Source organism: Podarcis bocagei (genome assembly GCF_964188305.1).
Source record: "Podarcis bocagei genome assembly, chromosome: 14".
Lineage (NCBI taxonomy): Eukaryota > Metazoa > Chordata > Lepidosauria > Squamata > Lacertidae > Podarcis > Podarcis bocagei.
Genome location: NC_138139.1, coordinates 5,287,988 through 5,301,419, shown reverse-complemented (window position 1 = coordinate 5,301,419; position 13,432 = coordinate 5,287,988). Strand labels below are relative to the sequence as shown.

Below are 13,432 nucleotides of genomic sequence, written 5' to 3'. Positions count from 1 at the left end.
ACCAGTCCATGCTTAATTCAGTCCAGTTCTCTTGTCTGCTATTAGACAAGCAGAATGTAGGCACCCTATATATAGAAATGAGCAAACCAGTGATATTTTAGGAGGAGGCTAGCAGGCGAGGCCCATGACTTACATCATAGGAATCTACACAACACAAAACACTGTTGGTGTATGTAGGTTTTATTTTATTTGTTTTTTATCTTATATTTTGGACATGTACTGTACATCCAGGTGTTTTTTTCCTTTAATTTTTTTAGGGGCCCCCAAGAGAGTGGTGCCCGAAGATATAGCTTGTTTAGCTTATGTGTAAATCCGGCACTGCCTATGCCCATGGATTGTTTTGTTTTCAGCCAACGCAGGGAGACTCAGGAGAGTACAGACTTTGCAATAAGCAACCATGCAACCAAAGGGTCGTCAAGTGGGAGTTTGACCAATTTGAGCAATGGGGAACGAGCCACATGAAGGTCCCCTCAGCAAACCCAGCTGCCTCTGGGAGCTTCAGGAGAGCAGGGTGTGATGGATGGCTCTTGAGGTGGCCTGCTAGGAGTGGCAGCAGCAGGGAGGGGGGCGCTTTCTGCTGATAGCGTCTAGGACAAGTGTCTTTGTGTCCAGAAGATATGCTGTAAAATGATATATAGGGAAGCCTTACATACCACAGTTGTGGAGAGAAAAGGACTTTCATTGCAGTGTGGGATCTTGTGACCCTTGCAATAACACAATTGCATGTTTTGAATCTACAAACAAACCTTTGTCCCAATAAGTTGACAGATAAACCAGTTCAACAAGCATCCCTTCTCTAAAGACATGGTGCAGGGAGCTGATTGTTGTGGGAATCCGGATGTGTCCCTCTGATGGAAGCCTGAAGACATGGTTTGGAACTTCATATTGTGTTCCCACAGACAGCTTTGGAGACTGAAACAAGCCTTTTAGTCCCCTGTGGTCAGGTTTGAAAATGAATGGCATTCCAGAGTCAAATGGCACAGATCACGGTTTGACAAATGAATAATTTGAGAATGAATAATGTCAAGCTTAAAGAAATGCAAAATGTGGCTCCCAAGTGATTGTGGTATTCAACTAAGTTTTACTCAGCATTAATTATGCACTTAAGTTACTGAACATGACTGATTGATTGATTGATTGATTGTATTTCTATGCCACTCTTCATCTGAGGATCACAGGGTGGTTTAAAATATAAAACCAAAAAAGTAAGAAGCAAAATAGTAAGAAGCAAAAACAACACCCCCACCCTTTAAAAGGTGAAAAGTTAATATGTCTACTCTGAATCAAACTTTGTTTCAACCCTTTAAAAGGTGTTTCTGGCATGTGGTTCTGTATACATGGCTGTAAATTTTAATTGATTGATCAAACAGATTGAAAAGCCAAACTTTGATCAACTAAAAAGGTGTGATTAATGAACCAGGCAGTAGATTAGAAAAAAATGTTTTGATACAATAAATAACATGGTATAAAACTGATATCAGTGCATACTGTGGATGAGGATGTCTGCAAAGGGTAGAGCTCTTAATGAAAACCAAAATTCCACCTGTGGAGCTGTGGTGAGCAAAAATGTGGAACCTGAGGAGAGTCCATGACACTGTGCTTTCCTTCCCCCAGACGAACCAAGTGCTTTAAGAGAGGCTAAACACCTTCTGTCCTGACCTAGCTGAACTGTGTGGCTTTGGGAATGTGACTTTGTTCCAAGGATCTGGAACCAACTTGCTAATCCTCAGGACTGTCACACCTTGAACTGCCTGAGCCTCTTATGTGTGATGTATTTCTGACGTTTGCAAAAGGGGATGTCCTTCTCCATGCCAAAATGCAAACCTTAAAAAAAGTTGTTTCTTCTTTGTTCGGGGTCCTTCACCTTCTGACGGGGGGGGGGGGGAGAACTCTGTTGCAACAGACAATAAAAGATCAGCTTTGCTTTCACCGGATTTCTGCCTCAGTTCATTAATCTCTGACCGGTAACAAATTTGGGGAGTTGGGCCATCAGAAGTCACCCCCCTATTTTCTGGTAACACTAATAACTGAACACACCCAGAGTTCATATGGCTGTAGTATGTTGTTGCTTTGTTTAGCTGTGAAACCTAATATGTTGTCAGATTACAGACGGATGCAATTCAAGGGGCTAGTCCCCATTCTGTTGCCAGTTTTGCTGGAATCTTGTCTGTCTGATACCCACCCAGTCCCCTACTACCCAGGAACTTTTCCAAGCTGGTTCATGGTTTTTTTCCCTTTAGTCTGAGGCTATTGGAACGAAGTGCCATGAAGAAGAAAGGTGTGAGTTGTGGCAGAAGGGACGAAAGGTCCTCAGGAAGTTTTTCTGAAAGTGGTCATAGAAAGGTTTCCTGCAGGTGGTTGTAGAACGTTTCCAGAAAGTGATTGTAAGTAGAAAGACAATGGTTAAAATATGTAGCTTAGGACTCTCTCATTGTAAATAGGCTGGTTCATTTGGGGCTAAAGTAGCCCTGTTTTCAGGCATTTACTGCCTGATTTATTGCTTGCTTGCTGTGATGTTTGCCCAAACTTCACCCTTGTGGAAAGGTCCTTTGGTGTCATCCTTAGGACTGCGGGAAGGGAGGATTGTGTTCTGTTTGCCTACAATGTGCTTAGCCTGTTTGGGGGATTAGATTGGCAGGAAGCTTCCTGAAAGTGAATAAACTGTAATTTGTTTGATGTTAGTCCTGAGCAAAATATGAGTTAACATGCCTATGGTATAGTGCAGTGGTTTTCAACCATTGTGCCGTGGCACCCTGGGGTGCCTTGAATGTTGGTCAGGAGTGCCATGGGCAACACTGGCCTCTGTCCCTCTTTCCTTCCTTCCCTCTTCTGATGCCCTCTTGGGCCTCTGCCTCCCAAAGTCTTGCACATCTGTTTGTTCAGCAGCCCTGGTTATAAGCTCCCCAGGTGAACGATGCCTCTGGGGCTGGCCAGGGGTGCTTCCCAGGCCCCTGGGGGGCAGTGTGAGGAGGCACCTCTCTTTGGGGGCAGCTCAGAGACCGGGGGGGGGGGGTCAGCAGCAGCTGCCCAGAGGACTCCAGAGGAGAGGAGGCTGAGGGAGCACTCCACAAGGGTGAGAGGCTGCCAGCTTGGCACGCAGGGGGTGACATAACTGGGCTCCTGAGACCCACAGGGGTGCCGCAGAAAGAATGTAGTTGGCCAAGGGAGTCGTGGACTCAAAAATCTTGAATGCCTCTGGTGTAGTGGATATTCTGGAACTGCTGTTCATATTGTAATTTGTATTGTAAACCTGATAACAAGGTTTCAGGGACAAGTTTTGTGTCTTCCTGCGAGGGGCAGCACAGGAATGTTTCAGCACTCTAATGGAGAGAGAGCTGCCTACCAGCAACTTTTAACTTAAACTGTAAAATTGCAAAAATTGTCTTTCTCAGTCTGGGATCTTATTTAAGATTCCCTAGGGTAACTGGGGGCTCTGAGCCCCACTTTAAGACTGTGCATTTTTAATCGTCTGTTATGCGTTGTCTCAAGTGGTGGTGGGGGGAATGTTCCCGGTCCTTAATTGTAAATCAGCTGGTTGTTTTTGGGGGGGATCTGGGCTAGCCTTGCTCTCAGGCTCTGTGTGCTTCCTGAGCATAAAAGCTTTAGGACTGTCAGGGGATACAGTGCACTTATAATGTGTACATTGTGCAATGCATTTGTTTCTAATGCATTTCTCCAGCTGAAGGGTCCGTGTTTTTATTCCACCCTCCATTGTTGGGTAACAGCCTCCCACAGAAATGCATTACAGAATTCTGAAATAAAATAATTATATATACAGTTCAGGGGCTACCACAGCTACTGCTCCCCATAAATGTTAAACAACTCTTGATTTGAGCTGGGACTACTTTAAACCTGTAGCCCTACACATTTGATTTGGAGGAAGTTCCATTTAGAACAATTGTGAGTAGGAATATATAGGACTGCAGTTTAAGAGAGAGAGAAACAGACACTGTTATGAACCCACCTTTGAGGATTATGATAAAAAAGCCAGTTGTAAACATTTAAAAGAACAAAAGAACAAATAAAAGCACCCCTCCTGCTGCAAAACGATCTCTGTCTGAAAACTAAACTGGAGAGGAAAGATTAGAAGAGAGGCTGGGGTGAAAAAGTCAGAGAGCAAAACACGGTTAGATCAAACATAATCAGATGAAAATCCTCATCATTAACAGGCTTAGCCTATGATCAACTCCAATTATGGCAAACTACAGTAAGAGATGGGGAGGGACTTGGGTGGCCCAGCGCCAGGAGGGCGTCAGTTTAGTAGAAGGAAACTGTCCAAGCACACTGGCTGTGCCACATGCAACCAAGCCAGATGGACAGGGTATAAATATTATTGGTATTAGTATTATTAGTATTATTGAAAATAGAGGATCTTGCACCTGTGGCTTGTGGGGCTTCTTCGAAATAAAAAGTTATACCTACCAGCTCCAGATCCTTACAAGGCCTTCTTTGTCCAGTCTCTCTTCTATCTTGTTTTCTTCTCATTCTGTGAGTAGCCATTGTCACCCTACTGAAGACTGTATAACAGTGTGGTCCAAACCACAGCCTGCAGGCTACATGCGTCCGCGAGGCCTTTTTGGTCAGCCTTCAGCAACATTCAAGAAAAAAAACATCTTAAGGCCTTATAAAATTTTGTTGTCATGTGTTGTTAACAAAAGAACATAATCTTTCTCTGCATCAAATTTGTTTAATAATTAAATCTATTAATTGTGTGTTTAATTACAAACACTTTAATTTATAGTATGGAAATTTAATTTACTGTTTGTCTTGTGGCCCACATTGTATGAAAAGTTGGACTGCCTTGCTGTATAATGTGGTCTCCCAAGGTCTCTCTCTTCTCTCCTCAAACCCTTATAAGGAGGAGAACCCTTGGACTGTTCTTGAAATGTGAAGGTGGTATGTCAAGTTCTCAGTTGGTGGGGAGGACACATAAGGCAGCGGCAGAAGGTGCCAAGTTCAATCCTCTCCCCAGTAATCTTCACTTAGGCTCAGGCCTCATTCCAGATTTTTTTTGGGGGGAGGGTTCTTGCCCCAAGTGCCCTCAGTGAGCCTTTTCCAGCACTGACCACCTTTTTGCTTCCCACCACCAGGCAAGCACATTTATGAGACAGGCACATGTGCATATTAACTGCATTCATACCATAGAAGGTGTGCCTAGTTTGGCCTCCGAGGTGCTGGTTTGGGGGCCCCAAAAGTGAGTTCAGTGTAGGGGAAGTGGAGCCTGAAAGTAAAAGGCACATTGCTGAACTTAATGAGCAAGGGCTGAGATTTCCCCCAAGAGTTGTGCACTGCAATGTTTCATTTTCAAATAAAAACGGAATGCTTCCCAAACAGAGCACACTAAGTGCAGCTCTGCAGCTCTAGATGTGACCAGGAAGGCAGGTCCATCCCTGACATCATTTGTTTGGGGGCTGAGCTGCTGAGAAGCCAAGGCTGGCAGGGTGGAGAGCCCGTAAGTCATTAGCAGGAGTGTCTGGTGGTGTACGTGTGTGTCTCTTTGAAGCCAGCTTGCTCCACGGAAGGAAGCGCAGGCAGCCCTGTGTGAATTGCATAGGAGTCAAAAGGCTTCCCTGGATATGTCGGCCACAACTGCAGCTGTTCTTCTCTCTCTCTTCCTAGAGGCTCACCTTTCTGCACAAGCACCTGTCAACGGTAATGCATTTCCAGACTTCTTTCCTGTTGTCCCTGTTCCTAAAGTACTGTAGCAGTAATGCATGTGGCAGTTGGGAAGCTAAGCACTAACCGAATTGCATGTTTTGCATTTTATTACCATTTCAATCTACCTTTTACGTTCTTCCCCACCACAGCCTGCTGAGAACAACTTTCCAGGCAGCTGATTAAGTGGACTCTAGCCTAGTCCAGGAAAGCAAGTTGTTCTCTAATAAGCGGTTTAGTCTTTAAAGTGCTGCAGGACTCTGTTGGTTTTTCTTCAAGAAACCAATACAGTTGCTCCTTTGGAAGTTATCAGATGTCTTAGTGGCCACACTTGATGTTCTTAAGTGCATGCAAAAGACGAGTGTTTGCATTTGCTTGCTGGCAGTACCCAAATGCTTCCTTAAGAAATATTGATAAAGAAGATATTCCTGGAGGGACTGCAGAAACCGACAGGAATGACCAACAGCTCAGACCACACAAGCTGTGCTAATAATATTATACACCAGTGTTTTAAACTTTTTCACAGGTATTATCATCTTTACAGCAGCCCAGTCAGGTTGGCTAGTAATAATATGCCCATTTTGCAGATGTGCTGTGAGGCTGATGCTGTGGGAGAAGGGCAGCTTGCTTAAGGCAACTTCTTTATTGATTCATTATTTATTCACTACATTTCTATGCTGCCCAAATAAGTGAAGTTCTTTGGACTGTTTGCAAGATAAACGTTAAAACCATAAAATTCAAAATAAAATGGGAAATCTAAACCAGTTTAGAACAGTCACAGATAGAAACAAACAAAAAACCAAAAGCAGAAGACAACAGTGGTGCAAGGTTCCTAAAAGCTCTTGTACTGGGGTTGCCATATTTCAAAAAGTGAAAATCCCATATAGAAAAGTTGGTGAGTTTTTTCTTGTAAAAAAAAAATACCATATTGGCCCAAATATAAGCCATACCTGAATATAAGCCGCACCTTTAAAATTGGAGAGGGGGGGGAGAAAAAAAATTTAAAATACCTGAATATAAGCCCTTGCTGCTCCTGGCTGCATACTTTGGGGGGGGGGGAGTTGCGCTGCATTGCCAATGGCCTTTCCCCTTCCTCACTGTCTCCCTTCCCTGCCTTGGGGGAGAGGACGGGGGGACGGGGACCTACGCATGTGGCGGGTGGGCGCCACATTGCCGCGTTCCTGGCGCTGTTTGCCCCACACTCCTGGAGGCATACCATAAGTTTGCAGGTATAAGCCACAATTTAACTTTTTATGGTTGGAATTTGGGGGAAAAGTGAGGCTTATATTCAGGCCAATATGGTAATAAAGCTTTTGGCCAAACTCTACACTTCTGACATGGGTTGCCACACATTTGTAGGGTGTATTGATTCCCACAGTGTTGCCGTTATGGATTTTCCTGGACATTTCAGCAATTTCCACCCAGACACTTTCCAACAGCTGAATCCTGGTTATGTCCGGGAAATTCCGTATGTATGGTAACCCTAACTTACACAGTGAAAAGGAACAGGTAGTGATGGAAAGAAAGGCCCTCTGGCTGGGACCCTGGAGACAGCAGGTAAACCTGGGCTTGGTTGGTTGGTTGTGAGATTTGGAGAATGGCTATCCTGTCTCATACCTGTAGCTCCTACGAGAAATAATCCCTGTTCCTGTGATTTGTTTCAACTGGTTTTTAATTCTGAAGTTAGTTGTTGTAACCTGCCCTGGGATCTCCTGGTGAAGGGCAGGTAATAAAGTTCACCACCACCACAACACTGTGCTGAATCAAGAACTTAGGGTGATTGTACTGGAAGCTGCAAATACTGGCATAAGAAGTGTGTGCCATGACAGACTGTGCAGCATGTTGCACGTGTGTGTGCTTGTAGGCATAAGTGCTTGGGGGAAATGCATCCAACAGATATTTAACTGCTATTGGTATGGGGAAAGTAGATAGGACAGGCATCCTATGAGTAGGATGGCAACTGTGAGTAAGGAAATGTCATAAAAGGAGCCTGTGTGGTATAATGGTAGAGCTTAGGGGGGGTCTGTTGCTGCTGAATTACAGCTCCCATCAGCTCCAGCCAGCATGGCAAATGATTAGATCATAGGTAGGCAAACTAAGGCCCTGGGCCCGGATCTGGCCCAATCGCCTTCTCAGTCCAGCCCACGGACGGTCCGGGAATCAGCGTGCTTTTACATGAGTAGAATGTGTCCTTTTATTTAAAATGCATCTCTGGGTTATTTGTGGGGCATAGGAATTCGTTCTTTTTCCCCCTTCAAAATATAGTCCAGCCCCCCACAAGGTCTGAGGGACAGTGAACCGCCCCCTGCTGAAAAAGTTTGCTGACCCTTGGATTAGATAGTTGGATACAAGATCTTGAGGGCACGATGTTGGCTGCCCCTGAGAATTCAAATTCCCACTCAGCCGTGAAGCTCACTTGAATCAGTCTCCATCTCTCAGCCTAACCTACCTCACAAAGTTGTTGTGAGCTCAAAATGTGGGGACCAGTGGAAGACGCAGTGGGGTCTCAAATCTCAGCAGCGCCCTGTGCAGCCACCTCCTCTCGCGTTCCATTCTACATCATAGTTGCGGCATCCCTGTGGCATTCAAGACTCCACACCCAGGGCGACCAAACAGGTCACATTCCCCTAAATCGGCCTCTGCACGTACACTACCTTGAGCTGCATGGTGCATGGACAGAAACAAAATGATGAAGACAACGCTCCAAGATCTTCCCCCTCCCCAAAGGCAGAATAGGGATGGTGATGTGTAAAACAGGGTTGCTCAGCCTACAGTCCTCCAGATGTTGTTGGACTCCCAACTCCCACCAGCCGAAGCAGACATAGCCTGTTTTTGAGGTAGGTGGGTTGGGAGATGCAGGCAAAGAGTATTTGGAGGGCAACAGGCTCCCCATGCCTGATTTACAACCCCTAGCAAGTAGGGGCCACTGCAATTCCTATTTGTTTTGCTGCTAGTTACACTAATTGAAGATATTTTAGTCCAGGAAAAGACAACACACACACACCCCAAACACACACCTACAGAAACTGAGCTGTGTTCACTGTAAACTCAAAAGCTGCTGAATAATGCTGCTGTTCAGAAAAAGAGTGAATTCTTAACAGCTTCTTTTGCTCTTATTCCTCCACACTTTGCTTAAAGAAAGAAGTTGCAACAGCCCAAAGCACACAGCTCAATGCCTGGAGCAGTTTTAACTGGAGAGAGGGATTAGAAATTTTAAAATAATGAATCAAAGGAATAAAGAAGGGCAGTAAGAGTAGTATCTCAGGTGTGTTGAAGCCCTTGGTGTTTAATACAAAAACCTGGTTGCTTCCTCTTAAAGACACCAGTTCTGCTGTTGAAACAAGAGACAGAAGTTCTATTGTGAAAGGAGGGGGAGGCAGGAACACCTGTGTGTTCTTAGGAGGTTTCTGTGGGAAGGGAGAGAGGGAGGGGCACTGGCTGCTCCTTCTTCTCACGTACGCCATGCATGGGACTAACACAAGATGTTTGCTGCAAACAACCTTTAAAAGCCCAAAGTATGAGAGGTTTTCAACACACACACACACACACACAGAGAGAGAGAGAGAGAGAGAGAGAGAGAGAGCATACCTCAACCTTCATTCTGTTCTTGCATGAAGATGACTACAGTGGATTTATTTATTTATCATCATCGTTATCATCATTATCATCACCACACCTTTCCTCCAAGCAGCTCACAGGGGCATACATGGTTCTCCTCCATCTTCATTTTATCCTCACATTGGATGAGGCTGGGCTGGGCTGGGTTGTGTGACAGTGACTGGCCCAAAATCACTCAGCTTCATAGCTGAGTGGGGATTTGAACCCAGGACTCCAACATTCAGTTCAAAGTGTTGGTCATGGCCTTTAGACATCACACTGGGTCGACATCTTCATTGAGCTATCCAACCTTCTACCAGTTTTCCCAGGACAGTCATTAAACTAACTGGGCTATAATTTCCAGGATCCCCCCAGATCCCTCTTTAAACACTGGTGGTACATTGGCTACATTTCCAGTCCTCAGTAATAAAGGCTGACCTAAGTACTCAATCCTACTCAAAACAGACCCACTGAAATTAATGAATGGACAAGTTAATCTTGTCCATTAGCTTCAATGGGACTGCTCTGTGTTTGGTGAGCATTGGATATCGCTATGGGTGTGTGTGTGTGTGTGTGTGTGTGTGTGTGTGTGTGTGTGTAAGAGAGAGAGAGAGAAAGAAAGAGAGAGAGAGAGTTCACTGTCAAGGAATAAGGCTGCCATTCTATGCACACATACATGTGAGCAAGCAGCACTATATGCTTTGGGATTTATTTCTGAGGAAATAGTTATTTATTCATTCATTTATTCATGCATTCTTTCATTCATTTAAGGTCCCCACTCTTTAGCCAAAAAAAAAAAGGTCCCCAGAACAGCTTTCAAATTAAACATAGTCCTTGCTCAGGTTTACAATCTTAGAAAGACATCATTCAATGGGAAAAACAGATTGAGAGAAAGAATTAACCAAATTCTGGTTGAATTTCTTAGTTACTAGTTCTTGCTCAGGTTTACAATCTTAGAAAGACATCATTCAATGGGAAAAACAGATTGAGAGAAAGAATTAACCAAATTCTGGTTGAATTTCTTAGTTACTAGTTTATATATATATATATATATATATATATATATATATATATATATATATATATATATATATATGCTTTCGTAGATTTTCACGGGTACAGGAATGTAGGTTTTGGTGTCTTCGGGTGTCTTCCCGTGTAAGAGTTGGGGTGTCTAGGCGACGTTTCGACGAGGTCTCACTCGTCATCTTCAGGCTGGTGCTTTCGGCTTCTTGTTACTAGAACAGAGCAGGATCTCAGTGTTTGAGTTCCTATAAATACTGTTGAGGGGGTGTGGTGTATAGCCTCCAACGTTCTGGGCAGATAGGAAGTTCCTAGGTTAATGTGCTAATGTGTTAATATATATAGTTGTTACTTTATGTTATACTTTTATACACATGTTTAGCTATAGTACTTTATTTTGTATGTGTTCTAAGTTATATCTATTTTATTTTCCTTCTAGGGTCCAAGTGGTCTTATATGGGTAAGTAGTGACTTTAGGTCAATACATTAAACTGTAATTCTTTATCCTATTTGTTTAATGTCAGGTTAGATCTAGGGAGGTCTCATTTAGATTTTGTTGATCTAATGTCTACATATATTCCATTCATCCACACAACAGGGCACATCAGGCACTAACAGCATGTGATGCCATGATGTGGTACAGATATCATAGGAACATGTTGTGTCACATGAAATCAATTCTTGTTCAAAGAGGTGGGCCGAGCACTTGGCTAACTACCAGGTCAACTGGTTGACCAAAAAAGGAAGTGAAGGTAGAACTTACCAGGCCACTGCTAGGGAACAGGCCACACAAGTATATGAAAATGAGCTGGGGTAGAAGGCAGCGGCTGGCTGGCGGCAAAGGTGTATTGTGTGGCGACAACGTTGTGCTGTATAAATGGAACATCTTTGTATTTAGTTCCTTCATGTTGAGTCTCAAGGGCCAGGGCTTTTTTTCCACCCAGAACTTGCAGGAACTCATTTCTGGCACCATGGCCACTGGAAAACAACAAGGGATGTTTCATGGTGAGTTCTGGTACCTCTTTTACTAGAAGAACACCACTTTCAAGGACTATGTGTTAAAGCCCAGGAATGGAAATCCTAATATGTCGTGTCAAGTGAAGAGCTGGGAAAGGTTCTTTACTGACTTTCGATGGCTGGTGTTTACTAGCTACTGGACATCCCTTACCTGCTTTGCTGGGCAGAAACACTCTAAGACAGAGGTCGGCAAGGTTTACTGGCCATGGGCCAGACTGGCGCAGCGCAATGCTGGAAATCACGTCTGCGCATGTCCACGGCGCCAGAAATCGCTTCTGCGCATGCCCAGACGTCAAAATTCATGCCTGCGCAGAAGCGATTTTCGGCATCTGGACATGCGCAGATGTGATTTCTAATATCTGCGCATGCACAGATGCGATTTCCGGCACCACTCAGTGAGTCCCTGGTTTAGCGCAGCACACGGGGGACTCACCGAGTGGGCGGCTCAGTTCAGGAGTGGCTCATGTGTCAGTAAAATGGTCTTTGTGGGCCGCATCCAGCCCAGGGGCCGCATGTGGCTGACCCCTGCTCTAAGAGGTGGAATGTGGCTGCAAAGGAAACAGTAAAGTCTGAATTCTGCAACTGGCTAAGGGACTTCAAGGATATGCCATTTGCATGTGGGGTGAACTGATGCAGGTTTATACACAGGCATGATATCTACGGTCACTTCCAGATTGCCAGTATTTTGTGGGAGGGGTAGAAGGGCTTTCTGGAAATTTAGGTTTATCTTATCTTGTTTGTTTGTTTGTTTGTTTGTTTGTTTGTTTGTTTGTTAACCCTCAGTGTAAGCTTTGTGCAAGGCAAATTAGGATGCAGGAGAAGCCCTATCTGAGTGCATGGCTGTTCCTCTGTGTTTTTATATTTGTAAATATGCAGATATTAAAAGCACACACAAACACATATGCCCATATCATACTCTCTCTCCACAGGGAAATTGACCTTGTAAGACACACTTAGGGAAGTGGATTGCTTCAAGGTAGCCTCCAAAGCGAAATAGCTACATGGCACAATTTCCCCTTAGGGGAAATCTGTTTTGGAATTATTGTTTCTTCCAAGAGACCTTTGTGTCACATGGGAAATGATGCAGAGTGCTTGCTGTCTCCGCTGCCCAGCCCCACACAGTTCATCTTTGTGTGGAGTTATGACTTGCTGAAGCTGCTTGCAGGACATTTCCATTTATCTGAGTCAGATAAGGAGCTCCCCCCCCCCCAGGTCCTGCCCTCGATGTAGGAAGCTTGCAGGAGACCTTTGCACATTTAAAACCATTCCACCGTTTCTAAAGACGCAGAAATCGTGTGTGTGCACACGCACAGGCACCTCAGGTATATAACATTGCTGTTGAAAGGTGTTTCGTCTGCAGGATGTGATTCTAACAGGTCAGGGCAAGGTTGTGGTGGCCCTTGGAGCAGAGAGGGCAGCAAGAGACAATTCTGTTCTGCTGGCAAGGCAAGGAGAGGAGAGGGAGTTGTTGCCATTAAGTGTTAATCTTTCAAGGAGCTTTTATTCTCATGACTCCATTTTTATCCTCATGACTCCACTAGGTGGGCAAGGCTTAGAGAGAGAGAGGCACAAGTCACAAAGTGAGTTTTATGACTGAACAGTGATTTGAACCTAGGTTCTCCCTGCTCTTAATCCAAATAAGGACTCATCCATCTGGCCCGCTACTTCCCCCCGGAAAGCCCACTCTTTACCACTGAATTGGAACAAATGGCGATTAGGTTTTCTGCGGATTGCTGGTTGTTCCGATTCAGCAGTAAAGAGTGGGTTTTTCAAGGGAAAGCTGCAGGGCAAAACCACTCAGACCTGTTCTTAGAAAGCGGGGGAGAAGTGGGAAACCACTCAAACCCTTTCAAGGCATGGAACGAGCGTAACACTGGGCAGGCCATAAGGCTTGTCTCAAGAAGCAATTGTCTGTATAGTTCCCAGGGCAACATATACCTGCCTATTCACATGTCCAAGGTTCTTTAAAAAACAAACAAACAAACTTTCAGGTACACATTTTCCACAATTAAATATAAAACAATACATCCAACGACTTCCCTTCTCCTCCTCCGATGGTTCATTGTACTTTCAAAATTAGCTGCATATTCTATTTCTTCCATCTAGTTTCCCCCTTCCCATCATATCTTAATCTAAATTA

The 13,432-nt window shown here is 44.4% G+C and overlaps 1 protein-coding gene and 1 long non-coding RNA gene across 5 annotated transcripts in view; both read left to right on the top strand.

The window, feature by feature from the left end:
* The window catches only part of LOC308573601, a 169,985-nt gene that overhangs the window by 59,018 nt on the left and 97,535 nt on the right, over positions 1–13,432 (top strand). The gene's annotated exons all lie outside the window — the stretch shown is intronic.
* The window catches only part of CA12 (carbonic anhydrase 12), a 30,353-nt gene that overhangs the window by 360 nt on the left and 16,561 nt on the right, over positions 1–13,432 (top strand). The window contains exons 2-3 of one of the 4 annotated variants that reach the window (XM_081170676.1): positions 5,620–5,652; positions 10,715–10,735. In XM_081170676.1, the coding sequence (XP_081026802.1) occupies positions 10,732–10,735 (4 nt within the window). In that variant the 5' untranslated portion in view covers positions 5,620–5,652; positions 10,715–10,731. Of the gene's footprint in view, positions 1–5,021; positions 5,653–10,714; positions 10,736–13,432 lie in introns of those variants that run through there. The other 3 variants (XM_081170678.1, XM_081170675.1, XM_081170677.1) reach the window with 3 other exon arrangements.